This window comes from Neodothiora populina (assembly GCF_041146345.1).
Source record: "Neodothiora populina strain CPC 39397 chromosome Unknown canker_contig_3, whole genome shotgun sequence".
Lineage (NCBI taxonomy): Eukaryota > Fungi > Ascomycota > Dothideomycetes > Dothideales > Dothioraceae > Neodothiora > Neodothiora populina.
This window is the reverse complement of record NW_027191417.1, coordinates 208,812-236,031: the sequence shown is the minus strand read 5'-3', so window position 1 is coordinate 236,031 and position 27,220 is coordinate 208,812. Positions and strand designations below refer to the sequence as shown.

At 50.7% G+C, this 27,220-nt stretch overlaps 8 protein-coding genes across 10 annotated transcripts; 3 read left to right on the top strand and 5 right to left on the bottom strand.

The window, feature by feature from the left end:
• Positions 1 to 560: 560 nt before the first annotated feature.
• On the bottom strand, positions 561 to 3,640 carry AAFC00_004491 (uncharacterized protein; the record flags this gene model as incomplete). Its single annotated transcript, XM_069344143.1, has 3 exons — positions 561 to 3,173; positions 3,227 to 3,320; positions 3,378 to 3,640. 3 exons carry the CDS (start codon positions 3,638 to 3,640, stop codon positions 561 to 563), a joined length of 2,970 nt encoding a protein of 989 aa, XP_069196558.1.
• A 372-nt stretch (positions 3,641 to 4,012) lies between these two features.
• On the top strand, positions 4,013 to 6,685 carry AAFC00_004490 (uncharacterized protein; the record flags this gene model as incomplete). The annotated part of the gene is made up of 2 exons (XM_069344140.1): positions 4,013 to 4,124; positions 4,179 to 6,685. The coding sequence occupies 2 exons, from the start codon at positions 4,013 to 4,015 to the stop codon at positions 6,683 to 6,685; spliced, it is 2,619 nt and encodes an 872-aa protein (XP_069196557.1).
• Positions 6,686 to 8,461: 1,776 nt separating this feature from the next.
• Positions 8,462 to 10,275, bottom strand: AAFC00_004489 (uncharacterized protein; the record flags this gene model as incomplete). 2 transcript variants are annotated; one of them, XM_069344139.1, is made up of 4 exons in its annotated part: positions 8,462 to 8,554; positions 8,605 to 9,634; positions 9,701 to 10,023; positions 10,081 to 10,275. In XM_069344139.1, 4 exons carry the CDS (start codon positions 10,273 to 10,275, stop codon positions 8,462 to 8,464), a joined length of 1,641 nt encoding a protein of 546 aa, XP_069196555.1. The 2 variants fall into 2 exon arrangements, with proteins under 2 accessions (XP_069196555.1, XP_069196556.1); XM_069348649.1 differs by lacking the exon at positions 10,081 to 10,275 and having other exon boundaries at positions 9,701 to 9,867.
• A 1,721-nt stretch (positions 10,276 to 11,996) lies between these two features.
• On the bottom strand, positions 11,997 to 13,438 carry AAFC00_004488 (uncharacterized protein; the record flags this gene model as incomplete). Its single annotated transcript, XM_069344138.1, has 4 exons — positions 11,997 to 12,145; positions 12,205 to 12,339; positions 12,407 to 13,164; positions 13,266 to 13,438. 4 exons carry the CDS (start codon positions 13,436 to 13,438, stop codon positions 11,997 to 11,999), a joined length of 1,215 nt encoding a protein of 404 aa, XP_069196554.1.
• A 5,031-nt stretch (positions 13,439 to 18,469) lies between these two features.
• Positions 18,470 to 19,799, top strand: AAFC00_004487 (uncharacterized protein; the record flags this gene model as incomplete). 2 transcript variants are annotated; one of them, XM_069344137.1, is made up of 3 exons in its annotated part: positions 18,470 to 18,524; positions 18,589 to 19,441; positions 19,496 to 19,799. In XM_069344137.1, the coding sequence occupies 3 exons, from the start codon at positions 18,470 to 18,472 to the stop codon at positions 19,797 to 19,799; spliced, it is 1,212 nt and encodes a 403-aa protein (XP_069196553.1). The 2 variants fall into 2 exon arrangements, with proteins under 2 accessions (XP_069196553.1, XP_069196552.1); XM_069347770.1 differs by having other exon boundaries at positions 18,479 to 18,524.
• Positions 19,800 to 22,137: 2,338 nt separating this feature from the next.
• AAFC00_004486 (uncharacterized protein) lies at positions 22,138 to 23,298 on the bottom strand (the record flags this gene model as incomplete). Its single annotated transcript, XM_069344136.1, has 1 exon — positions 22,138 to 23,298. The coding sequence occupies one exon, from the start codon at positions 23,296 to 23,298 to the stop codon at positions 22,138 to 22,140; it is 1,161 nt and encodes a 386-aa protein (XP_069196551.1).
• An 882-nt stretch (positions 23,299 to 24,180) lies between these two features.
• Positions 24,181 to 24,871, bottom strand: AAFC00_004485 (uncharacterized protein; the record flags this gene model as incomplete). The annotated part of the gene is made up of 4 exons (XM_069344135.1): positions 24,181 to 24,273; positions 24,335 to 24,388; positions 24,451 to 24,559; positions 24,756 to 24,871. 4 exons carry the CDS (start codon positions 24,869 to 24,871, stop codon positions 24,181 to 24,183), a joined length of 372 nt encoding a protein of 123 aa, XP_069196550.1.
• Positions 24,872 to 25,737: 866 nt separating this feature from the next.
• On the top strand, positions 25,738 to 26,936 carry AAFC00_004484 (uncharacterized protein; the record flags this gene model as incomplete). The annotated part of the gene is made up of 2 exons (XM_069344134.1): positions 25,738 to 26,188; positions 26,257 to 26,936. 2 exons carry the CDS (start codon positions 25,738 to 25,740, stop codon positions 26,934 to 26,936), a joined length of 1,131 nt encoding a protein of 376 aa, XP_069196549.1.
• Between the last annotated feature and the right edge of the window lie 284 nt (positions 26,937 to 27,220).

Below are 27,220 nucleotides of genomic sequence, written 5' to 3'. Positions count from 1 at the left end.
AACCGGGACCCTTCTTCGCCAGCACGAGTGACATCTCATGACAGACGACAATATGACGCGAGCACGTGTGTACATCGTGACCAATATCAGTACTCGTAAAATGCCACATCCTCAATGCCACTCCACAACTAGAACACCCTTAGCAGTCACATCCCATGCCTGCCCACGCTATGACTATGACACTATAGACAGCCATCGCCCGGTGGACCAACATGCTGCTCATCCCGGAATTGTTCATACCGAACAATGTGACAGTGTAGAATCTTCTCCGCTTACAAAGGTATACCGAGTACCCATCACCGTTTCCTCACTCAAAAATGAATAAGGAAATGTATACAAGGTAGATATCGTAGGTTTCAGTTCGGACAATGCATAGTGTGTCCCATGTACGTTTATTGTAGGTCACTTCGAGGCTCTCGAACCATTCTATAACAGGTATTCAATGGGCTGTCTTGATCAGCATCAAGCCGTCCTCCATCCTCCATCTCTCTTCTTCCGTCCTTGGTGCTCCTCCTCTCGCAATCTCGGTCTTATCTGAAAGTCTTCCGCGCCCGCCTAGCTCATCTGTTCAGACTTAAAAGTCCCTCGACGTACTTCCGAGCATCAATGCCCAGTCCCCACCCCGGGCCCGACCCCTCCTCCATGACTCCTCCGCTCTCACTCGCCGCCGCAGCCGCAGCCGCAGTAGTAGTCGTTGGACTATTGCTGTTGTTACCTGCTGCAGCTGACGCAAAAGACGTCGACGCGCCTCCGAACCCGAGTCCAAACCCGAACATGCTGCCCATGCCGCTACTGACTCTACTGGCGTAGCCTGCGCGTCCAGAGTCTACACTGGCGCCTCGGAGGCCGTGTCTTGATGTTTTGCGGCTCGTCAGGCCTCCCAGCGTCGAGAGGCCGCCAGCGGAAGAGGCAGAGGTACTGCTGCCGTCGCTGGCTTTGCGGACGAGGAACGCCGTGCGGCAGTCTTCGTATCGGTCGCGTCCTCGTGCCACGGCGCCTTCTTCTCCGTCACTGTCCGCTGCCGGCGTCGAGGGGATTCGCATCCATACTATCCACCAGCCTCGTGATGTTTTGGACGTCCGTTCTCGCTCGAGCCGGTCGCGTTCTTTGCTGGAGGTTGAGGATAGAGTGTTCAGGATGGCTGAGTGCACGTTTATCGCTTCTAGTCTGGTCCAGTTTGGCGGGCCGCTGTAGCCTGTTGATGTCGTGGCGTAGTTTGTTGATGATGATGATGATGATGATGGTGAAGACGTGGTTATGCCTTCTGCTGCTGGAGTGCCAGGGTCGGGTATATTGGGTATTGAAGTGTGCGTGGTTAGTTTCAGTGGATCGAAGACTAGGTCGAACACCGGGAAGCGTGATATTAGATTCGGCGTGCTTTGGGACTGATCGTCGGGCTTTTCTTGCGAAGAATTGTAGTGAGCTTCCGCTATTCGTTGCGCGACTTGCTGTAAAGAGGTTGATCTCAAAAGAGGTTTGTGTAAAGGTCGAAGGTGGTTGTGTATGGATTTGTAGAAAGAGGATAGCTGTAGCGATCCAGTGCGTTGCTCGAAGAGAAAGGTGTATATGAATGGGCGGTGAACGTAGACCAGCACCCGGAGACGTTGATGATTCTTCGTTGCTTCGTTCTCGGGCGCAGAAGAGTCCTCCTTGTAGAAGTCCCCTAGCTCTTCTCCTTCTGCGTCTTCTGACTGTTGTTGTGGAGATGGTTTCAGCTCGATTTGTAGGACTCGGAGTATATTCCTTTCACCACCGTCCTCAACGGGGACCGATGCCGCTGAAGCACCGTCGTCGTCCGTGTGCATGCTATCTAGATCACCCTTGTAGCCAATTAGATAATGGCCCTTGTTCTCCAGATATCTTTGTGTTGCAATCTTCGAAGACAATTCAAACCCATCTGGCGCAGGATCAAGCATGGCCATAGCACTCTCTTCGACGTCTTCCGGAATGTCAGGCTCCTTTGATTGTCTGACATTCGACTTTGATCTAGGAGCTCGAAGCGTTCTCGAACTAGAAGAAGATGTTCGCCTGGGAGCTTCCGGCCTTGACTTGCTCTGGGCGTCACCGCCGGCGTAGGTGCTCAACCCAAGAGTAAGGTATTTCACCCATTTGTCAGAAACACCGAACCTGGACGGTGCTTCTCTTCTATCGTCAGACACTTTTCTTGGCGCATCAGCTGCTGAGGAAGCAGCATTCAAGGACTCTTCGGCAGCAGTGACGATCGGAGGTGGTATGCCAGGATGTGATGCTATCTGCGGACTGGACTGTCCGGTGGCATGGTCGTGTGAGGCAACGCGATCGTGAACCTGAGGACGAGGGTCGTGTGGGAGAATAATAGATGGCTCTCCCGCCGGTTTCTCGTCGGATCTGTCTTGCTGTTGTTGCTGCTTAAGGTTGGTTTCGGCTGCCAATTTTTTCAGGTCTGTTGGCCCAAGATTGGCGTCTTGATCGTCGTCTACGACCGGTCCTTGTGCTCGCCGTCGCCGCTTCCTCCTCTGGCGTTGTGGGTTGTCCTTGACACCATATGCATACTCCCCATAAGTGTATATTTGCTGTACCCATTCGGAAACATCGCGTAATGAAGCGCGAGTGATGGCACCACTACCACCGAATATCACACCATCCGATGCTGCAGGCAAATGACCACAGCCGAGCCAAGGGAAACCAGACGCAGCTTCTGATATAGTTTCTCCAGATGGATTATCAGCAGCATTGTCTGGCTCCGGCGGAGCAGCTTGACCAAACCTCGAGACTGTCAAGTCGACGAGACCTTCTGTCTGGCGTATCAAGTCCTCTAGCACTTCTCTTTCACCACTCCCCCATTCTTCTTCACCTACCCCTACTCCCAACTCCCCACCAGCAGCCAGCTTGATACCACCAAATGCCTCGACAGCTGGGTTGCCATGTAATAGAACATCCCAATTACGGCAGAAGCGTGTCCAGTAGCGATCGATGATGTTGCAGAACTTGTCTCTAGTTGAGCGCACGTAGAGATCACTAAGCCGTGGGCCGTGATGGAGGAGCAAGGTGCGGTATGCAGTAAGAACTTGTTGAAGAAGCAGCGGCGCAGGACTGACTTCTCGCGACGAATATTCCACTTTCGCCCTCGGGGGTTCCTTCTGCCCTTTAGTCACACCAGTAGCTGGTGTTCCAAGTCGAGTCAAATCGATGGACTACCCGTCTAGTCAGGAGAAGAACAACAACATAATCTACTAGATTCACATACAGCTAGCATCCACCAGCCCTTCTCCAGTTCATGCATAATAATCCGCGACTTCTCGCTGTCTACCGAGTCTACCGCTTCGCCGTTGGAAAAACTCCTGCACAGTATTAGTCCAACCTGTAATATCCAAACTATTATGCTGTCAGTGAATTACCTCGCGAAGTCCACCATGCCCTGGGCAAGGCCAACTTGTCGCAGTTGTTCATTTCGTTCTTCTCTCGCAGCATGTTCCTCGTCTTCACTACTCCCTGCGCCCGTCTTCTTCTTATGCAGCTTTGCCTCCCTTGCTTCTCGAGAATAATAGAAAACCACTTGCTCCTTGAATGTCTCATCAGTCAAGCCGAGCGGGGGGCTGTAAATGGCAAAGAAAGCCAGCTGGGCAGGAATAATGTTGCCCTCCCATTGTTCCTGTCTCATGGCAAAGTCGAAATGCAGACAGATCCGCTCATAAAGTCACCAGCACGCATAATATCGAAGAGTACATTTTTCAGTGGTTGGTTCTGATTCTACTGTTGATTCTAGACTGGGCTAAGTTCGAGGGACCCTGTGATATCGTATCGTCAACTCCACGATTTGCACAATCAAGCGTCATGACTCGCGCCATTCGACACGAAACATTCGGATGACGTAGTCGATCTTGAAACTTATCGCGGCATCTGATACGATATGTGAGCAACATGCGCAAAGTACCTCATGATATTCACTTGGCTACAACGACCCTCCTGACAATGTAGAAGAATCGAGTACATATCACATTGACCAGCTTCTTTTCCTTCGTATCATTGTTCAATGTCCTTGCCGGCCGTGGGCACCGGTGTTGCCATCACCAATCCGCTCGTCTTGTATCGAGCATTGGTGGCAACTAAGCGTATAACACCAGACCCCTCACAGCACAGACTTGGTGGGTAGCAAAGAAAGAACAACTTATGGCATTGAATACCAATTTTTATTCCAGCAATACATCTGCAGAAGTTGTACGACAGATTGAAAGATTACGAACCTACAGTAGAGTACAAGCATCGCTTGAATCAGATCTCCAAGGCTGTTGGACCCTCGAGCAACCAAGAACAAGATGTCTCTTCGAGCTCACTGGGACAGAGAGGGATATGGCAATCTCTCTTGGCTCAGAAGGAGAAGAGGGATAGTCTGGCCTTGACGCGGACGTTGACCAGTCATGAAGCCGCAATGAGTCTAGATTCTCCCAAAGGCCTTATGCTCCATGGTGAGGTTGGTACCGGCAAATCCATGCTCATTGATCTCTTTGCCGACTGTCTGCCGAACCGTAAGAAGGCTCGATGGCACTTCAACACCTTTATCCTTGAAACTTTTGCAAAACTGGAAGAGCTACGACGTGACCGACTACGTCCGCGGATACCGCAGTCCGTGAATACGAATGGCTCAGATGTCGATGACTACTCTCTGTTATGGCTAGCGCGAGAGATGATCCAGACCTCACCTATTCTGTTCCTAGACGAGTTCCAATTGCCTGATCGAGCGGCTAGTAAGATCATGACCAATCTGATGACTAGTTTCTTCCAGCTTGGTGGTGTGCTCATCGCGACATCTAACCGAATGCCGGAGGAGCTGCACAAGGCAGCAGGCATCACATTTGCCCCTCCTCCGTCACGAATGGATTCACTCGCTTGGAGCTTTGGACTTGGTGGGCGAGCAGCAAAGGGGCGTAGCGATAACATGTTTGCAGGTCAGGGCGAGTTTGCGAACTTCTTAGACGTTCTGAAGGCAAGGTGCGAAGTGTGGGAAATGCAAGGCGGCAGAGATTACCGCCGGCACGAGGTCGATTCCAGTGCTCCAACACGTGACGCCATCGATGAGGAGGATATCTGGCACCTCGATGAGCATCATGACCTGCAGAGTGTCCCAGTTTTGACGGCATTCACTCCAGAACCCGAGACTGTTGCTTCGATCCCTGAGAGAGTCGCTAAGCCTGAGGTTTTGGCGGACACACCAAACGTGCCGCAAGCACCGCGAAACTATTTGATACGACCTTCGTCTTCCGCATCGTCTGAAGAAATCGAGAAGTATGAGGCGAATGCAGCCTCTCTCGCTTCCCTGATACCATCGGAGTGGGTACCATCTACTATGCGTGTATATGGCCGGAATGTTCTCCTCTCACGTACCAATGCGTCCACCCAAACCGTTTCCTTCACCTTTGCCGAGCTCTGCAGTACCACGGCCTTTGGTCCTGCTGATTACATATCTCTAGCTTCAGCGTACCACACCCTCATCTTGACGAATGTTCCAGTGCTTAGTTTACTGCAGAAGAACGAGGCAAGGCGGTTCATTACTCTTCTCGATGCCCTTTACGAAGCACGCTGTAAACTACTCATCCTCGATGCCGAGGCCGGTCCAGATGATCTCTTCTTTCCGACGGCCAGAAAGAATCTCGAGGGACAAGAAGATGCTGTCTATGCTGAGACGTTCGCCGAAGCCTACCAGGACGCCACGGCACCCTTTCGCCCCAATATCTTAGCCTCGAACCCCGACTTTGCAGAGGACGACAATGCACCAGTAGACTACTCACACATGCGATTTACAGCAATGCTAGCGCCCGACGCGCTCGAAGACGACCCTCCCAATCGTGTTCGTCGTCACTCACCTTTCGCTCGGTCTGCATCGACCAGATCAGACTCGCCGACAGGGCCCATAGACCCGGACGATGACCTGCCCTATCTTCGATCTCTACAGGATCGAGCCATCCACCCAGACAACAACATACTTATCAGCAGAGCCATGATGAACGGCGGACCGGACTTCAACAAATCCAGCGCCTTCACAGGCGAAGACGAGAAATTCGCCTTCAAGCGAGCACAGAGCCGTATCTGGGAGATGTGCAGCGCGAAATGGTGGGCCAGGAGCGAGGAGGGTTGGCACAGACCTCTGCCGGCTCACGTGAGGAGATGGGAAGGCCAGTCCTCTTCGCCTTCTCCATCTCCTAGCTCAGTCTACATGGCCGACCAAGGCACCGTCAGAACTGGTGCCGGTGATGCATTCGCCTACCATCAAGACGTAGGAATCGGACCAGCAGCCAATGTAGACGAACAGAAAGACGAAGTCCTGTTCCGCCACAAGGGCGGCGCAAACCCACTGCTGACTCGAGCAAACGAGGAGAAAGTGCTAGCTGAGCTAGCCGCCAATGGCGCAGCAGCAGGCGACAACAAGCAGCGTCCAACCAACAAGACCCACAAGACGCAGTCTCCGAAAACATTGGCGCAAGCAGCGGCATCACCATTTCGTACCTCGACAGAGCCGCCTCCGACGTTCAGTTGGACGCATATTTGGGGCACGATGAAATGGGGCAAGAAGGCTGGTGCATGGGGACAGGGCGTCGATGGGCTCGACGCGCGGAGACAGGAGAAGAGGGAGAGAGAACAGACGTCAACTTCTTCTATCTCTCCTCCTTCGGCTTCTAGGGGTGCGAAGACGCAAGGAGAAGAGAAATGATTTCTTATGGAAGACGAAGAATAAGTAGTGCAAATGCGAGTGATAGCTGTTGTAGATACAGGTATATAAGACCGCTTGCTGCCTAGCTACCTGACTTCCTGTGCACTATGCCAGAAGACACTATACAGATGCAATCACACGACTCACATTTCCAACACACCGATCTCGTAGTCGCTTGTAGACAAGGTAAGGGAGAGAGTAGGAAAAAAGGATTGAAAAAGGGACCGCGCATCCTTTCGAAACGTCACCGATCCCCAGAAATCAGAATTATCTCCCTGATCCGCAAGTAAGGTATTCATATCCTTCCCATCTAAGCCCATCCGCATGCTAGAATGTTCACATATAAGCAAAGCCATACTTCCAAAACGACCAAGACATAATGTCCGCAAAAAACATGACTGAAAACCAGGACAAAGTCGAGATGCAACAAGGCAGGTCGAATCGAGGGGCGACCCTGTCCCTTTTTGCGCCAGCCATTGTCGTGGCTTTCAGCTATCTGTTTCCTTTTGTCTCTTCCTTACTGGTTGTCAGACGGACATGGGTGTATCCCTAGCTCTGTCCTCGCGAAAGTGGCAAAGGCGTGTTATAGCTCTATTGCTGGGTATGGCTGGAAGTCTTGAGTCGATGTAAGATGGTGATGTCTAGAATTGGAACGGAGGTTTATACGAGTGAATATGTGAGTATAATCCATGCATGGGACTACACTACGCAATATCACTGCACCCCGTCTACGATATCACTCGGGTTCTGATGTTATGAGTTCCACTCCGTGTAGAGTTGTACCTTCGACCGGGGCTGTATATGGTCCATTGACTGTTTTTCTTTAGTACACAAGAAAGTAGTAATTGATCTTGCTGGACACTAAGTCTATATGGTCGTTTTTCCTCTTGCATCATCTATGTTTCTCCTTTTATTCTTTTTTTATTATCTTTTTGTGTACATGACTTTCTCTTGTCAAGGGCACAAGGCGCGCTTTTGCTAGAGCGCATCGGCCTATCCATACGCGCTGTAGCAGTCGCGTAAGGGCGTAACTCGATATGAGATAGGAAAGTCGTGGTTCGATCACAGGAGTTGGAATGTGTGAATGAGGTCTTCACCCCTTTCACGAGGCCTAGAGGAGACGGTTGTCAAATCTCGGTGAGACAAGTTTGCGAATGAGCTTGAGCTCATTGTCGTCGAGTCTGTGAAAGCTGCATCAAGATATGTGCATCCCTGGTCAGCTGCGTGTGTATCTGTCCGGATCACCGAAGATGCTTGTGTTATCCAACAGCACCATGTACTTGTCACGCTCTAGTCGACAAGTGCGTGCAGTCAGCGCGAAATTCCTGCAGTAGAAGGAAGACGACTGTCCACACGATCTCTGTCCATCTCGATGAAGGCTATGACCCTCGGTTATCATATAAGTACGTGACTGGGCTTATTCCTCAAGTTCCTTCCTCGACTCTTGCGCTTCTTCTCATGTCCAAATGCGATAATCGCTACCCGAGTGGTGAGCGTAATCCCGAAAGACCTTTCTCGCGGCTCCATGATCAAACGGCGTTGACGCCAGTCGATACACTTTCTGTCGATGTACGACATCTTGTCGGAAACAAAGCGAAGAATTGGTGCGTATGGAAGTGTGACCGGAATACAAACCGCGTGCTGAATCTGGAAAGAATATAGCTGAAACTCCTTCGACTATAGTGGCGTTATATCGTTGTATTGTGTGTGTCCAAAAGGCTCTTCAGGTTGTTTTTATACATCGATCCTCGAAGGGTCCATAAGTGATCGATCGCTTCATTTGCGGATACGTACGTGCATATCGGCATCTTTCAAGTAATAACGTATGGTTGGCCCAACGGACCACCTGTCGTCGCGATCTACATTCTCCTGATATCGGTCAGATTGTAATGCACAAAAAGGACGGCTTTACAACACACCTTCGCAGCCAGAGATAAATCGATCTCACTGGTAGCCGGATTGATACACAACAATTCCGATTCAGCTTGGTCCCAGTGACACGTAATTGTCCTTGCCAGCTCCAAGAGCCATCTGGACCTTGACTGCAGCCCTGGGTCTTTTGTGGCAATGTCACGCAACCCCGGCCACGTCATGAAATCATACAGCATTGGATGTGGCTTGAACAGTTGGGACGGTGTCGGTCTCAGCCAAGCAGGTATCGCCTCGTATGTCGCAACTGTGGGATAGATCATCCAGCGCATCACGTACCAGAAGTGGTACATTGATGCACAACGTGTCAGGGTGAGTCCTTGGTCAGGCTCCTTGATACTGTTGACCATACGTGCAGACCACTGTGAGAGAGGAGGCGCACGATCATAGATCTGGCCATTGGACAGGGCTCCAACGTATGGATGAGCGCCAAAGATTGTGTCGGGGGTGACACCTCTTTCGAGTGCAGTCTGCTGCTCCAAAAGAAAGGATGTCATAGGGTCCTGGCCGTACACACCATCCCAAGATCCATTCACAACCTTCATTGCCCATGCAGGTACCGTGAGATTGTCCTTCTGAGCACTCTGAATATGCTCTGGAAAATGATTGGCCGTTACGGCACTCGAGACAGGCAAGTTACCAAATGAGTTCTTGATGTTAGGGTGGACTGTGATGAAAGGCAAAACCTCAATCTGGCCATCATAGAGGCCTCGAAGGAAGGCTCGATGATTCTGCATGCTCGCCATGGTCTCATGTTTAGGCGACGATCCTGATATAGTCAAAATTTCGCCGAAGTCCTGTGAAGTGCCCACACTGCCATCAACCCCCAGAAGTTGTCGTCTCACTGTATCTAGATCATCGGATGCCCAACGTTCTTTGTCGAATAGTGGTACGCGATAGTGATGCTGCGGAGAGTAGATATCCATGGTGGTAGTTGACAGTTCTTGTTGGCTATGGCTGCTAACAGCGTTTCGAGGGCTCGTTCGCAATGCATCGTCATCATTGCTGGTAGTGCCTGATCTATAGTCCCATCCCAGTCAAGTCAGCTGCGCACCTCCCGTGGTACTATCCCCAAATGACACGTACCTTAGATCTGGGAATTCGGCCACCTCGCCTTCGAGTGACCCTGCTGTCACTGCTGTGCCAGGACGATCGTGCACCTTTGATAGCGAGCTGGCGAGGCCACCCAATGTTTCGCCTAAGCGCAAACGAGCAAGCAGCATGGTCGAGTCCTCGTCAGATCCGAATTGCATAGCGTGCAATATAGCCCCCAACCCGATTGATTGAAACGTTACCTCATCCAACTGACGTTCGAGCTCTGCACGTTTGGAGGCGCCAATCCTGGTATCGTACCTGCATTCGATCTTCCTCCTCTGACAGTACGAGCAGACCGGACGCTCTCCGCTACACTATTGAAAGACACGTCGATATCAAAACCACAATTGTGACGAGGGATGCGAACCCACCTTGCCCTTTCGCTTCTTGCAACGCAGGCATGCCGTTTTGGTTTGCTCACGAGGCAGTCTGCACTGCACGTCATTGTCATCGGAATATTTGGTTGGTGAGACTAAGTCATCCGAATTGGCGGTGCGGTCTGGATCGTCTTCATGCGGGTTTGAAGTCGATCTGGAAGACCCGCCAGGCGGCACTTCCTCTTTCATTGTGTATGATGGAAAAATGTCGATTTCAGAGAGGCAAGACGCTCCAGGCACGTTAGCCATCATGCAATGACCTTACGTGAGACCATTGGTGGTCACCTTTATGACTTGGTGCTACGAGCTGCGCGAGGCTAAGTGATGGAAGAAAAGAAATACTGTAAGCAGAGATCACCTAAGCCACAAGAATCGCCGGAATTGCTAATTGAATAGAAAGGTAGTGTTCGGATGAAGCACGATTCCCTTCCAAGGATATGAATGACATTTCATGCTGCATAGATGCCGAGACCAGTATCATTCCATTCTGTCCCAAAGGGCATTGCGAATCGACCCAAGGCTGTGGCCACTTACCGTTTTACTCTAATGAGTCGAGCGAAGATGCCCTAGTAGTAACCTAGGCCTCAAATAGTCAGTCGTTTGCATATACAGTCGGAAGTATTTGAGTTAGTGTAATCGGTGACTAGAGGAATTAACCGTTTAACAGCCTAGAACATATCCGCTTATGCGAGCCATTCGGCGTCTGATTGGGCACGCGCGCAATTGTTTTTTTTTGCTTAAGAGGTTCGCAAACCATTGACGCGAGATTCGGCTCTATGATCCGGAGAGCGAGATGCTGTAGTGGTGCCAGAAGACCCCTCTCTTCGAGTTACTCTATCTCTTACACAGGTGATGCATCCTGTGGAAAGCAATGTCGTTGCAATGTTGGAACAAAGGCTTGATGGCTGTGCTTCGCGCCTCTTTTCCTATCCCATTAACGAGAAGTTCATCGACAACAGCAAGACATGGCTCGTTCTGGGTTTTCACAAGGAGTAATTTAGCCGCCAGTTCCTGCAGTTGCAGAAAATAAGACAGGATGGGGATGGACATGCTGAAGCGTTCGTCGACATTCAGGTCAAAGTAAAAAATAGAGTAGCGGACCTCGCTCCGAACAGGCAAAGTTCAAGGACCAGCAGGCCTGACAGAACAACAACAGACGAGACGGATATGCCGTCGAAGCTATCGGCGGGGAATGCCACTTTGGATTCATACATGTAGTATGTCCTTGGTCTCTTACTTCCTAAAGTGTACTATTAGTCCCTAGGTCCCTCGGCAAGAAAACTTATAAGAGATGTGTGCTGTTCTACTGCTTACTGTCCAACTATCAATTGTTCAAAACCTCTAAATGAGTTGTCATAAAAGAACAAACAAAGCATTGTGAATCTATAAACTACATTGGGATTAATACCTTATACAGAACGAGGTTATCAATATATATCACTGTTCCATTAATGTTCCCAATTATTTCCTCTAATGTCCATTCGATACGCGGATTATTGAAGACAAGACCACGTAAGCAGTGATGGCGCGGATGGTTGGTTGGTCATTCAGTGAATGCACAGTAGATATAGGAAAATGCAATGTAAAAGGTCATTTTAGTTTTTCTTGTATGGGGATTGTAATTATTTCCAAGGGGGTTTAGAACGATGGGGCTTCTCAAGGGGCACCTTCCTTTTTAACTGTTCCGGCATGAATGAAAAGAAAAGGACAGGAGGGGCAATAGAAACAGCGATTATGGTAGAGAGCCACAGTAATGCTCTTCGTCCCACAGCGTATAGACCGGGAAAAGAAGAGTGGAGCCACAAGCCCCACGCCCACCCATTCGTATAAAGAGATGAAGAGGTACAGAAAAGGACAAGGTAGGAAGAGAAAATCGGAAGTCTTCATATTCTTTTTCTTCCCTTTCATGCCTATGCATTTCCGGGCTTCTCTTCTGTGTCGATATGCCAGACAATATAGTTCGGTAATCCGTAAACGCCGTAGCCTGCTCGCTTGGCCATTTTGGCGAAGCCTTCCGTCTCGGCCTGGTTCTCAAAGGCGTAGCAGGGGAAATTGATGCCTGTTGGATTCATCAAGTCAGAAAGCGAAAGAAAGCATGCTGGAGGAATGATGCCATACCTGATCTGTGGACATCCGCTTTCACCAGGATATTTACACCACCTATTCCATCGAGGGGGATCTCGATATCTTTGTTGTCGCGCCAATCGCCCATCTTGGCCATGTAGGTGCGGCCGGTTGCGTATTCCTTGTAGCCTGTGATTGAGAACACACTGTCAGCGTCATGTGTCCCATTTGCTGGGAAGCTGAGAGAATTGCATACCCTCTGCGAGCACAACATCCTTATCCAAACTCGCTGCAAGCTTAAGACCTTGGTCGCTCTCTTGCCAGCTGTTGTAGTCAAATCTTCCCTCAATGTCGATTCCATTCTCATAGCGATGGAACCAGATGTTGGGCACAAGGACATCCCGGTCGTGGGCAATGAAGTCCTCGATGATCTTGCTGGGACTGTCTTTGATGTCAACATCTCTCCAGTATACCCAGGAGTGCTCGGGCTTCAAAGCGGCGGACAGGAGGTAGTTTCTGGCGCGACCCATGGCCTTTCTGCGAGGTCCCTGGGCGGCGAAGCCGTGCCTGTCCTCGACGCTCTGCGACAGCTGGACGCCAAAGTCCTTTTCGACAATCATGGCGCTGCGGAATGGCAGGTTATCGGCCTTGGCCGTCTGAACACGCTCCAGCTCTTTGGCCAAGACAGCCATGGTGTCGTCGGTAGAGTCGCCAACGAGGAAAGCGAGATCGATCAAGTGATGAGGATAGGTGAGTTGAGAGATGAGGTCAAAGTAGTCGTTGATATAGTATGCGGCGTCGCGCAGAGGAGTGAGGAGAAGCACGCGCTCTTCGTTGGCGCTGCCCTTTGCTGTAGAAACGATGGGGTTGAGGTCGACTTTCTGGACGGTGCTGGCGTTGACCTCGACGGGCGCATGGTGGTTGAAGAGGACCGGGGTCTGATGTGTTCCCCAGAGCATCTGCTCGTTGGCCGTCATCTGCATCGGTGATTTTGCCGGGCCAAAGCAGTAAAATCTGTAGTTCGCACACATCGAGTCAGATCAGATGAATCACAAGTGTTGATCGAGTTTCTCTTCTCTTTCGTTCTTTCTGGACTTTCCCCGGTAGGAACTCACCTCTGCAAATCTCCAGCTGTGCCGCTGACACCTCGCCATAACAAGATTATTATCCCTCCTATTGCGACAAACAGCAGAAAGCGCGTGCGGGTCAGGAAGTGCCATATCGCTCTCGTCGGGGGAAGTCTGGCTTTGGCCGATTTCCACGACACTCCGCTCTTTGGGAGAAGCATGTTGTGGTGTAGCGGTTGATTAAGTCGGGAAGATGGATTTGATGATGGTGCAGGAGTTGTAATGCTCCGTGGTCCTCGGAGGACAATTCAGAGGGACAGAAAGGGCGAGGAACTCAACTCACACGCACATGCAGATGCACACCACTCTCTCAGAGAGTATGAGTGATCGGACGAGTGAGCGAGTGATTACCGACACCCAAGAGTGCTGACCTAGCCTTGCACAAGGACAATAGATAAGTTGATCTGGATGGTTAGAGATTGGCGATGATAGCCAGGCCCGTCGGCGCTGGAGTCCTCGTGATTTTGCGCTCCGCTGAGAGCAGTCGGAGGATCAATCGCTATCGCACAATGGCGTAATGGCAGATGTCGGACGAGCGAGTCAATGATGGAGTGAAATAGACAGGCAAAAAAGCGTCTTCCCAACACCGAGCAACTTGCGTAGAGATTGCGTAGACCAGTAGGATGTGGACAAGTAAGGTAGGTACGAGTACGGGGTTCCTGCCTCTCTGCTTCTGGCTGTCGCTGCACCTGCCGTCAAGTCAACGTGGAGTGGATGCGCAATCCGCTGATCTTGTCCCGAAATGGTATCCTCTCCTTGGCGGGCCGTAAACCATCGCTTTGTGCTCCACGCTGACTCTATTTTTCCTTCAGCCTCCGCCCGCTACCCTCCGCATATCTGCTAAAGTCCATATGTAGACACTGCAGTGGATACAGATTTATATCAGTTCTCTACGTCACTCACAGATGTGTCGGTGGGCACTCTATCCTGGTCAAATATGTCCCCACTCCATCTGGCCCTGAGACTCTTTCATCTGTAGTACCCGGGCGGCTATACTCTGCTGCCGCGACACAAGCTTATCACAACTGTACCTCCCTCACGCTCCAAAGGTACCTTTCCCGACCCTTACCTGACTCTTGCAACGACTGGCCTCGCCGCAAGCCTTGGCGTCGACAGAAAGAACCCCCTCTATCAGGTCGTCCCTGTTTCAGGTCTGCAACACATTAACATTGTCTACCACCGTCTCACGTGCTGGTTTCTGATACACAGGTTCTTCTTCTTCACTGTACACAGTATATTTTAGTGAAATGTGTGTGAAGTACGAGTGGTATCGGTATAGTGTCATCACATCTGGATCGGACCATGGGCAAGGCTTCCTCTCGTCAAGCTTACCTATCTAGCTGAGCGGACAGTACAGCACAAGGTCAGGTACCGTTTATCCTTAGCGTTGCCAGTATGAGTCGAGTCTTTCCACACGCAAAAGGTAGCTATCAATGAGCAGCGCTGTGTAGCATACAAACAATTTCCAGACCGCATGCATATGTTCTTCTTTGCTAGATCGAGTCGCCGCTGTTGCTCAATACTCTTCTCGTCTTCATTGCTCATAGGGAGGTATTCAGGGCCTTACATTTGGCCTCTAGCCCATGTATGCAGTATCACAAAGGGTTCACCATGTCCCGCATAAACGAAGTCGGTCGTGCAACACATCAGCTTTCTTATCTGTGTGTGGTGAAGTCTCTTTGCATGGAAGATTCCATTGCACCACACATTCGGATGAGACCCACAACAGCAACCAAAAATGGGATTAACATGACGAATCCACGAAAGATCTTCCTTCAGGGAGGATCTTGTCTTTCCTTCTCCACTGCACAAGACATTCGTATTCGTGATTCATCCTGGAAATCCTAGGCAAAACGAACCCTCCAAGAGGAAGGTACAGCGCAACAAAGACACTCCTCACCACAAAATATTGTCCACGGCGGTTTCTCAAGGCCGAAGGAGGCAAATCCCGAATTTGCCAAGACTCTATACAGTGTGCGAAGGTGTGTGCGTGCGACATAGCAGAGGTCCAACCCAGGTCCAAGCAAGTGGTCTTGTGAAGCTTATCAGTGCGTTCGTATGTCCGCCACTTGCAGATGAAACCTTGTTGGAAACTCAATTATTCGTTCTATTCGAGGTGCAGCGAATGCGGCCCCGAGGCAAGGTCTGCGGCCATACAGTGACAGTACTGTAAGGTTCATGCATGTTGCTGCGTTGCTTATACATGTACCTCTGTAGCTCTACCTTAACTTTGACGCAACGGCTAGCCCTGCCTCGGTAGCTGTTTTGGGACGTTATGTACACGCGTCCGCCATCGTCTTTGGTTGACAAGGATCCACGACTGGGAGAGACATGCTGTACAAGTTACATTATTGCAGTACACACACCAAGCCAGACGCACGGCTCATGCGAGTGTCGAAAGTTGAACGCCGTGCGGCATGTGTCTGCAGCATGTGAGACATTGCACAGTTCTCGTCCATCGCCTCGATGCAATTACGGTGATGAACATAGATCAATCTTGGTGTCAAAAATAATGAGCAAGCGACCCTTTTGCATCAGTGCAGATGTTCCTGTCACGGGCATACTATTTCTCATCTATACTCGATCTCGTCGAGACCCAAGGTGCTGTTGAGAAGGTGATATACAGGACATGGTACCCTGGCAAGATGCCGCAAATGTATCGTATAAAGCACGTAGCCTGATCCGGCGAATGCGTATCTTGTCTCGGATGCAGCAGCATCCCAGAAGCACATTGATGTGTCATGGGCTGTTCCTAACCAGTCTTTCAAGACGATAGACATGCCCTCGTGATGAAATAGTGGTTATAACACACATATATATGCATGGCGAGAAGATTTGGACCTGGATAAACTTTGTGGATGGGTGAGCAACCAAGGCAAGGAAGTGAAAGTAAGCTGGCCGGCCAACCGGAGAAAAGGACTGCAAGCAGGCAGAGAGCAGTCAATCAGTCAGTCAGTCATTCAGCCAAAACCGTACCACAATCAGCGACCTCGCCAGATAGAACAGACGCAAGTGTTTGGTAATAAACAGCGATCGCCATTGGAAGTCTCTTCCTGCTTTCGGGAGCTAAAACCAAAAAAAACCTGTACGAGCAAGACTCGTAGAGAAAATACTTCGCAGGGTGGATCTGCAGATCGGTATGTTCGGATGGGCAACACATCGGCCCCAGTTACGGAGTTACTGTACTGGTTGTGGGTACGGTCCGTCATTGGAAGTGTTGAACAATACCAAGAAGGCTGGACTGAAGCAAGACCATTTGATTACCGGATACGTATCTTGCGGGATCTGTGAATGACAATTCGAGAATGATGGCTAAGAAGAGCCTCGAAAGTATATTGCAACATTGCTTGTCGACAGAGACTTCGCTGTCGTGCCGAACGTATTCTATCTTGAGACACGTGTGGAGGTCGCCAAGGCCATATAAGAAATTCGAGCCGGCGCCGCTGGGTTCTCTAGTAGTGGTACACGGGCGGACGGTTTTAGTCCTGTCATGCAGATCATTTGTCGTACAGTACTGTCGCAAAGTCACGGGCATTATTTGTATGCGTAAGGGGAGTGTTCGCTCCACATCATTTGCACTGGAGATGGGACGTTGGAATCCCTGTTTTGAGGATTATTATATATTAGAGGCGTCGCGATGGCGATGGAGGATCCTCATGCACAAATGTTTTATGATTACGGGAACGGTTGAGGAAATAGCCGCCTATGTGGATCTCACAGACGACTGGCAAGCGACTTTACTGTAACAGGGCATGAGTTCGAGATGGTGGGGAGTGTGTTATACAGTATGGCTGGTACCGTCTCCACCCAGATCTCGCCACCACTAAAGTCAGGAACCGGAGAAAATCGAATCTCTTGGGTAAAAGAAGCTAAATCATATCGAACAGCGCATCAAGTCAAAGAGGTCGGGACGCAGCGACCGAGTCGAGACAGGAGCGCCGAAAAGACAATTCCCCGATCAGTCGAGAAGTAACATTCGAGCAATTGCATGGAAATTGGATTGACTGATATCAGAGATAGATCAACCGTCTGGCGAAATTGCGGTGGCTGCAGGGTGTGTGAGGGCGGCAGAGCGTCGAGCTCAGTGTTGAGTCCATGCGCGGGGACTAAGAGATACGGGGGACAACAGCGTCGATGATCGAGAGGCTTGTGCTGGTGGACATGATGCAGACGATGATGCTGATGATGATGCTTGGGACTGTGGCAGGCACTGCAGACAGCACTGTGCTGTTTGTGTAATTGAAAGAAGCTTTATTTACGGTAAGACCATGGAACAACGACGAGCGCGAGCGGGCACATACAACAAACTGCATTTTGGGAGTGGGCTGGCTGGAATGCATGTTTCCGATTTGCTACCTGTTCGCTCGTACCCTCGGTACCTTGGCCTTACGGCGTGTGTCCACGACCACAAAAGTCAGACACGGTCAACAAGCCCTGGGAAGCGTAATGGTTCAGCACATGATTGCTCGATGAGCTGGGTAGGTTCCGCGGGTACTGGAGGACGTACGCACCCCAAGCCATGAAGATGAGCCGAGATGGACCAGTAGTGTAAGGTTAGTTGAACAGTCGAGGTATGGGGCCTCATGTATGTTTGCCACTGGTTGGCCATCTTCCAGCTTGGCCCTGTGTCAAAGTAACTTTCTCGCAACGACGGGCGAATCGCAATTCCGGATTCGACGAGACCGACACACGCTAGCAACCAAAAGTTTGGCTTGGCGCAAGCTTCCGCCTGTGCCCCCTGATTACTCTTAAGCCGTGCGTTCCTCCTAGCCACCACCTTCCCAGCTCATCTTCAACCTCCCTCGCAGTTTCCTTTTCGCTTGCGTGGCTTGCGTCTCCGGATCCTTATCATCCGTCCATAACTGCCTGTCACTTTCACTTCTTTCACTCGCTTCAAATCATCCATCGCATCAACCATTACTGACTCCCTTCGCTGGTCTTTCCCATCTTCCAATTATCCCCCAGCGACCTCCCATTGTAGTAGCATTTACAGCTTCAAGGTATGTTTTTCAACGGATTTCGTGCTCTGGTTCAACAGAAATGATCGAGACATCATGTCGAGGCCTATCAAAGAAGAACACAAGGACATCGAATGATTCTACTCGACTCAAGTGGCTTCCATCAAAGACATGGGCGTTTGTTTGTTTACAGTTCGCTGACGGCAAAAAAACAGTTAATACTCCCCTCTCATAATGTCGTCGATGAAGTACATCGCGCCGGCGCTTGCTCTTGCAGGCAGCGTAATGGGTCAGTCACTCTCCTTCCTTTGCCACATCACGTTAAGCAGGAACTGATATGAAATCGAAAACAGCCCAGAGCAGCGCTTCTTGCAGTGCCGCAACCACTACCATCCAGAACGCTGGTGACGCTTCTGCCTTGGCATCCTGCACAACCTTCACTGGTAACATTGCCATTGCCACCGGTACCACCGACAACATTGCCCTCGATGGCATCAAGAAGATCACCGGTGACCTGGTCGCCAACAACGTCACGCAGATGACCCAGCTCTCTGCTGGCAACCTCGAGACCATCACCGGCGCATTCAGCCTCAACCAACTCACCATTCTGTCCACCCTCACTTTCCCTAGACTCACCGACGTCGGCAAGCTCGAGTGGGAGGCTCTCCCTGCCCTCCAGGGTCTTTCCTTCACCTCTGGTGTCCAGACTGCTTCTGAGCTCAACATTCAGAACACCCAGCTCAACTCCCTCGATGGCATCAACCTCCAGGTCGTTGACACTGTCTACATCACCAACAACAACTACCTTCAGGACATCGAGATGCAGCTCGGCAACATCACCGACTCTCTCACCATCGAGGCCAACGGAAACAACGTTTCCGTCATCCTCTCCAACCTGATCTGGGCCAACAACATGACTCTCCGCAACGTCAGCACCTTCTCGTCTCCCTCGCTCGAGTCGGTTAACGGCTCCCTCGGTTTCTACGACAACGAGTTCACGTCTGTCCAGTGCGCCAACTTGACTACCGTCGGTGGATCTCTTTCCTTTGTCTCCAACACCGACCTCAAGAACGTCTCGATGCCCATGCTCAAAACCATCTCCGGTGGTTTCCAGGTCGCCAACAACACCGAGCTTTACAACGCTGAGGGTTTCCCCAAACTCACCACTGTCGGCGGTGCCCTTGACTTCCACGGCAACTTCACCAAGTAAGTGCTCTGTCTACCACTGAAATTATAAGCAATTGCTAACAAAACCTCTAGCGTCACTTTCCCTGCTCTCACTGACGTTCGTGGTGCCTTCAACCTCCAGTCCTCTGGTGTCCTTGACTGCAAGCCTTTCGACGCCCTCAAGAAGCAGAACGGTGTGATCAAGGGCAAGTACACCTGCGCTGGTCAGCAGGAGAAGCCCTCAGGTCAGGGCTCCACCCCTACCGGTACCTCCTCTTCCGCCTCTGCCACCAGCTCTGGCTCTTCTTCGTCCTCCGGCGCCGCTGCTGGCATGTACATCCCCGTTGCCGCCACCGGCTTCATGGGTGTTGTCGCTGCCATCTTCGGTCTCTTGTAAAGTGGCTGAAGGGTATCGAGAAGTTGCATGGCGTTTCAGTTGTTTTCCATCATTTCATGTCGCTTGCATAGACTAATGCTAGGCGGAGGGGGGCGTACGCTGTCACTCATCCCTGACTGTTGCTGTTCCCCTCATATCTACATGGGGGTCTTTTAACCAAGAAGCTCGCACTAGAGTGGGCAAACCTCTGACCCTCTCTTTGAAAAGAACTGGAAAGCGAGCATTGATATTTTTCTACATTCCCAAATTGTTTTTTCCAACCTCACTCTCTTACAACGTAATGGTTTCACGTATATTGGCAAGGCCTCTAGGTCGTCTGACAGGGCAAGATATGGCTTTGTAGCAGTAATAGGCTCCTTTTTTCCTTTTTCTTTTCATTGCAGAACTACTGTCACCAGTATGGGATTACCTCTTTTCATGTTGATAATTTCGATGTCAAAACCTTGGATTCTTGAGTCGACTTTTTTCTATCTTTTACAGTGCTGTATATGTGAAATTTGCCCCGTGGAAAATAAGTACTCAAAAACGCAAGTAAGTGCGAGCGATTGAGTGCTAATGTTTGAACATAGAGACATGATATGATTCGATGCATGCATGTCGTGTTGTTTGTAAGAGATAGATTAATCACGAATGAAGCTGCTGTTTCAGATTTGCTTAGGTTGGGTTTGGTTGTTTATCATCAAGCCAAGTTGGGAAAAAAAAGCAAAGAAAAAGACAAACACGAGGGGGGAGGGGGGATACGACGAGGTTCGATTTGCGGCATTTATAGCCGAGACACATGACCTTGGACATCGGGCTCCTTTTTTGGGTTGGGCTTCTTGTGTATTTTATCAAGCGCTGCAATTATTTCATATTTGCATCTCAGATGATGAAACAAGGTAGGTACGGTGTAGAAGGTCGTAAGAGAAGTTAAGACCTAATGTGTGGCACACAACGACGAAGCGAGCGCCTGATGGATAGGTAGGAGGTATAGATACAATACAGCGATACGATGATACTCGGTGGTGTTTCCCATCATCTATCGATTTGTTACTTTTCGTTGTGTTTCTATGCATACGTGACCTCTATTTGTAATAAGAAAGAAGAGGTAAAGCGTTGATTATATGTACGTTTATTTGTCATATGTTATTTTTTGCTGTTGTTGAAGTTGAGAATTATATGCTCGAATAAAGTATATGTCGGGAATACAAAACACGCGTGATATTGTTCTAGGATCTTGCAGACATAGTATATTGTAAGTCCTTCCTTATTGCTCTCTTAGATATGTGCGTATCCGATCTTCTGTGCTACTCGCGACGCGGAAGTGGTCATTACCTAGCTCAGTGAGCGTGTAGTCGTCACATAATTAAGTAGACGACAGAACAGGAAGAAGCATGGGGCAGATCGGCTACGATTCTGCCTTTGCTGCAGTCTTTTTTTGTTCTGCACTTTAGCCTCGAGTCGGAACAAGTGCGAAAGCCATGTATATCTCTTACGCACAAGCAGATCCTACCTTATGCCGACCAGATCCTTTGCTATGGAGTGACATACTGGCTGGACCGGAAGTAGCATCCAAAGAGGGCAGGTGATGTTTTGCAGTCACTTCTCCGACGGATCTCTTACCGTTGCCTTCTTCTCCTGCCTCTGGAACTTCTCTGCTTCTGGTCATGGCTTTGCATGTAATGTCATGCAACAGAAGTGGGAGCCTCGAGTATCTCAAGTAAGAATGTCATAGTTGTATGAAGGTGTCAAGAGATCGAATGTTCTGAAAAAGCAGGACACTGGTGATTTGATGGCGTCAATCTCTTTGTTCTCACGGCGTGCTTTGGCCCAGCTAGGTACGTAGGGGCGCAAGTAGTCGATGTGTTCTGCACTGGTACTTGCCTGCTTACGGCAATCTATGGGTAAACAAACAGTATATCAGAGGAGCGGCATGTGAGAACCTGCTCGTGTAGGTCATATAGTAGTGTATCTGTCTTTAAGTCTTTATCTTTTGCTGGTGCTTGCCTTCCCTTGCTTTTTCCTTCCTTTCCTTTAGCTTGGGGTAATAACTTTTCGTCTCCGTATCAGAGTCGAAAAGAAAGAAGCTAGATGCAGGGCTCTGAGTGAATAGATATATAGATGAGACATATCCAGTCGGTCCGGCATTGGTATAGAAGGATGTACTTGTCTCGATAACATTGATGAGATATTCATATCATAGATTTGGGAATGATTTATCATGCCTGTTTGCTGATACGGCTGCTTTTGATCATAACTCATTATACATATCACAGCGACCATGACTCGAACATGTTCTTCCCGAACGTACGTGCAAAGTAGATACAACCGCCCTCTTGAAAAAGAAAAGAGGAACATATCAAGCGTTTTGTATAGCGCCAACATCCACATCCTCAACTCGCCACATATACCACATGAACAGACTCCTATAGGGCGAGAAGGGAGCCGACAACTCCAACATGTCCTTTTCCGACATGTACTTCCATTTGCCACCCGAGCCCCTCGACTTGAGCTTTGCGACATCTCTTCCTTGCCAGGCTGCCATTCCCCTCTGGACCCCCAAGTCGCCTGTACTAAACACATCGGCGCGCTTGAGACTGAAGCAAGCAAACATCTCCACGCTCCATTTGCCTAATCCGCGAACAGCGACGAGACGCTCCATGACTTCGTCGTCGGATGCGCGAGCGAGCATCTCGGCAGAGAGTTCACCAGATACAAAATGGGAGGCTAGGCCTTGAATGTACTCTGCTTTGCGCTGACTCAGTCCCGCCGTACGAAGCGTAGTCAGAGGCGTCTGGGCAACGAGTTCAGGGAAAGGGAAGTGAGGTGGACCCAGATGAGTAGCCGTCGCAGGGAAGAGGCCGATGAACTTGTTCTTGATGCTCGAAGCTGCGGCGCCCGAGACTTGTTGAGCCATGATGCCTGACGCGAGGCTGCGGAAGGGATCTATGATTTCGGCGAGGCCAGCCGGGGAGAAGACAGCGCAGTGGTGTGCAGCGATCACCGGAGCCAGGCGTCCGGTTGTGTCTGTTTTGAGGAGATGTGCAATGGCTTGGTCCAGAAGAGTTGATGTAGTACCTGTTGGCGGTGGTACGGGTCCGTTGATAGGGACACCATTCTCATGGTTGGAATATGCAGTAGTCACATGGCCATCCTGAGGCGACGAGATCGGTGCATTGGTGATGTGAGGGTCCACGGGTCTGACCCCATTGCTTGATGGAATGGCATCGTCAACATCTCCCGTGCTATGTAGAGGAGTGGGCGATGCTATCACAGGAGCTATGTTCGGTGGACTTGATGCGACTCTGCGGCGCTTTGCTGGAGTATCTCGCTTAGTAGAAGGGACAACTGTGGGTATGCTGTTCTCCTTCTCAACATGATCCGGTTTTGTGGTGTCTTTGGTAGATTTGCTCCTCGTTCCAGCTTTCGTAGTCGCGAATGCTCTCTTCAGACTATTCGGGTTGACCACTTTTGACATGGGCTCAATGGCCTGGACACGGGCAGACCGTCGTAGAGACATGGTGGCCACTGCGAGGAGGCTTGCCAACTTGACCAAAGGCTAGTTGAAGTCGAGTGTAGTTCACGTTCAGGACAGAAGAAAGGATCAGGACATATATAGGGAATGCTTTAGTTTACAACATAGAGCCTGGGAAGAAGCAGATCTGAGAAGAGAATGGTAGTGGGTGTGGGCAATGACGTCGTTGTACAGTGGATGGGTGGACAGGGTATGGGTCAAGATGCAGATTCGAGCATAGAATCAGACTACTCCAAGTATAAATTCAAGGCTCTGGATGCTTGATGCAATTATAATCTTCTCGCGAGTATCAATTGATACGGCTCACGAAGTAATGTCAGATGAGTAATGGCAGGATGGAGACACGATGATAGTAGGCAGCCGCACGTCGGGTCCGTGCATACCCATCCGATTGATTGATGCCAAGAGATCCGAGAATGGTGATCGCATAGACTCGACAGACATCAATTGCGATGAGCCGATAGTGAAAGCACTCGTAGCGGGGGTTCTTGCATAGCAGGTATTGCAATTGTATATGTGATCGTACCCAACGACCCTTTTCACACGCTGTTTGGTGGGTCGAGTTTGAGTAGAAATATGATTGTGCGAGACGTGCGCAGATCGTTACAACGGGCAATTCTGGATGGTGTCCGTGAAACAGGATCTCAAGGCAGATTTCACACCAACAAACACGTCTGATCTAGCACATGCTTGCGGATTGAGACATCGGAGAACCCATGAAAGAAACAGGCAGTGGGATAGAGTCCAAAAGAGATGTTTGATGGCGGTATATCATACAACCACACGGCCAATCGCTCAGGCCGCGTCATGCAAAGAGTATCGGCAGGGGGGAATGTACAGGCAAAGGGAGTCTTCCTAAAGTCATGTCTATTTCTTGTTGACAACCATTGCGTCGAGGTCGAGCCTCTCTCTCCTCTCTTGCTCGATCTCCTTGATGATGGGGCTGAGGTAAGGGTAGTCCTGGAAGGAAGTAAGTCAGCGGATCGGCTGTGTAGCGATAGAGACGAGGGTGTGTATGAACCTCTTCGGGCTTGGTCTGCTCGGCCTTGGGGAGAAGCTGGTGTGAGATGGAGCACTGGAAGTCGGTGTCAGAAATGCGGGATGGGCTGGAAGGACTCCGGGGTCTCAGATGCGAACCTGGAAGGCGCGGCGCATGCGGAAGACGCGGTCGTAGGCCTCCTTGGGCGGGAGACGCTTGAGGGCGAGGAGGACAACGTCGGACTCTTCGGGGATCAGATCGTCGGCTCTGTATTTCGAGGCACAGCATCAGTATTTCCTGCTCGATTCACGACTGCTGCAGGGACAATTGGGGACCAATGGAGCAGCCAGAGCAGTGAGATGCATTGTGGCATGCCATAACCGCAAGACGTCGCTCTGTCTGGAGAAGGCGGCGGTGTTGAGGAACGTGGCGGGCGAGGGCGAGGAGGGCGAGGAGGGCGTACCTGAGACCGAGCTTTCTGTACCCAGCGGCATCAGTGTACCAGTTGGCGATGGGAGTCATCCACCTCTTCAACCATGGGCGCTTGACGATGAAGTTGGTGAGAGAAGGTTGCGACATTGCGGCGGTGGAGTGGGAGTGGGAGTGAATGTCTCTAGTAGTAAAGAGAGGCTCGCAGTATGTCGCCGTGTCGACAAAGCTGAGCGTCTCTGCGTCTCTGCGTCTCTGCGTCTCTGCGTCTGCAACGGACGGAGTAATCCGGGCTCGTCTGCATCTGATTGGCTGCTCTGCTGCATTCAGCCCTGCCGCCTTCACTTTCCTTCTATCGCGCGTATCTCTCAGTACACCGTCACTCATATCGGGCATCTACTGTACTGTAAGGATTGCAAATCACCCATTATTGCCGCGGGGCTCCATCGTGTATCCGTATCTGGAGAACAAAAGAAAGAAACAAGCACTTGTACGCAATTACTACCAGGCTCGACCTTGCCTCATTCAGTGACCTCAAGCTCTTTGTCATTTGTGATTACACACTCTATTTCTGTACCTTGTTTCCCCAAGGCAAATCACTTTGACCATCACACACACGCTTCTTGCTGCAAGCCATCAGTGTAATTTCCAACGACTACCTGCCTCGGCTGCTGTATATACACAACCCGCCCTGCAATTGCCTTTGTGTCACTCTCCCAAGCTAGGTATATTCCGACCCAACCCGCATTTCGGTCTCCAGTGTCCGTCTACCTGCCCTGTCCATGCCCGGCCCTTGGTAGCAGTTCTCCACTTCTGGCCGTGTCGCGGGGTCCTGGGTCTGTTCGCAGGTTCGCAGTCCGCAGCATATACTACAGTACTGTATACCGTACTGTCCAATCCACCACCCAATCAAACCCACCTTCGGACAGCCAATTTTACCTATACAGTGAAAGCCAGCGACCTCGACTCTGCCCTCGATAATGACTCGCTAGTAAAGCGCGAGAACATTGATCGAAATGGCCGGCGACAGTCACGATCTCGGGTCCTCCACCCAAACAACACTCTCTCAACCCACCACCACCACCACCACCACCACCACCACCACCACCACCAGCTCTCCTTCTTCCCTCGCTAAGCTTGTCGCGAAGGTCCCCCCCGTGTGGATCAATCCCTTCTGTGGTTCCGTCGCCGGTGTCGCCTCGGGCTTCGTCACTTGTCCTCTCGATGTCATCAAGACCAAACTCCAGGCTCAAGGATCCTTCCGTCAGCAGCAATCCGCCAGCTACCACCCCTCTGGCGAGGTCATCTATCGTGGTCTCGTCGGCACCGCCAAGACCATTGTCAGACAAGATGGTCTGAAGGGCTTGTATCGGGGCCTGGCTCCCATGCTTTTTGGTTACATACCCACCTGGGCCGTTTACATGGGCGTTTACGACACATCCAAGGACTACTATGCAGACTACTTTGGTAAGTGATGCCCTCCCAATCGCCTCAACTTTACACCTTTGCCAACATACATTCCCCCCCAAAAAAAGACGAGAAATGGCAAGCACACATGGCTGCCTCGGTCACCGCCGGTGCCTGCTCTACGTCTGCGACGAATCCCATCTGGGTCATCAAGACCCGGCTCATGTCCCAGATCTCCGCATCTGCAGGCGAAGGCCGCCGCACGCCGTGGCACTACGAAAACAGCTTCGACGCCGCTCGCCAGATGTGGCGCAGCGAAGGAATCAGGGCCTTCTACTCTGGTCTCGCTCCTGCCCTGCTCGGTCTGACCCACGTCGCCATTCAGTTCCCCCTGTATGAATACTTGAAGTTCAGATTCACCGGTCTGGAGATGGGCGAGCAGACAGAGAGCACCCCGCAGAACAACATCGCCATGCTGGCCGCCACCTTTCTCAGCAAGATGGCTGCCACCACCGCCACATATCCCCACGAGGTCCTCCGAACCCGACTCCAGACGCAACAGAGGGGCACCGCGAGTTCGGACGGCATGATCAACAAGCCCCGCTACCGTGGTGTCATCATGATGTGTAAGCTCATAGTCAAAGAGGAGGGATGGCGCGCCTTCTACAACGGCCTGGGGACCAACATGCTACGTGCTGTCCCGGCAGCCATGACCACCATGTTCACCTACGAAACGTTGAAGAGTCAATTGATCAAGATGCAAAAGGAGGCCGGAGTCGTGCACCCGAGGCATGAGCATAAAAGATAGAGAGAGAGGATCACGCACCTGTTTGCATCACAATGATACCATGTCACACTGACCAAGGAAACGGGAGTTCTCACATGCCTGTGAATGTTCGGATGGAATATGGGTCGGTCCGGTTCCATGTCTTCCCAGCGTTGCATCTAACACTGCATCTGCATCTCTGGGGCGTCTTGTTTGTTTCTGGGTCAATAGCGAGGCGTGTGGAGTTCAAGGAAAGGGTTGAAGTACATTTCTCTATTTTCCAGTCCATTTTCGGCGAGGGGAGAAGATTGTACTTGGTCACCTAC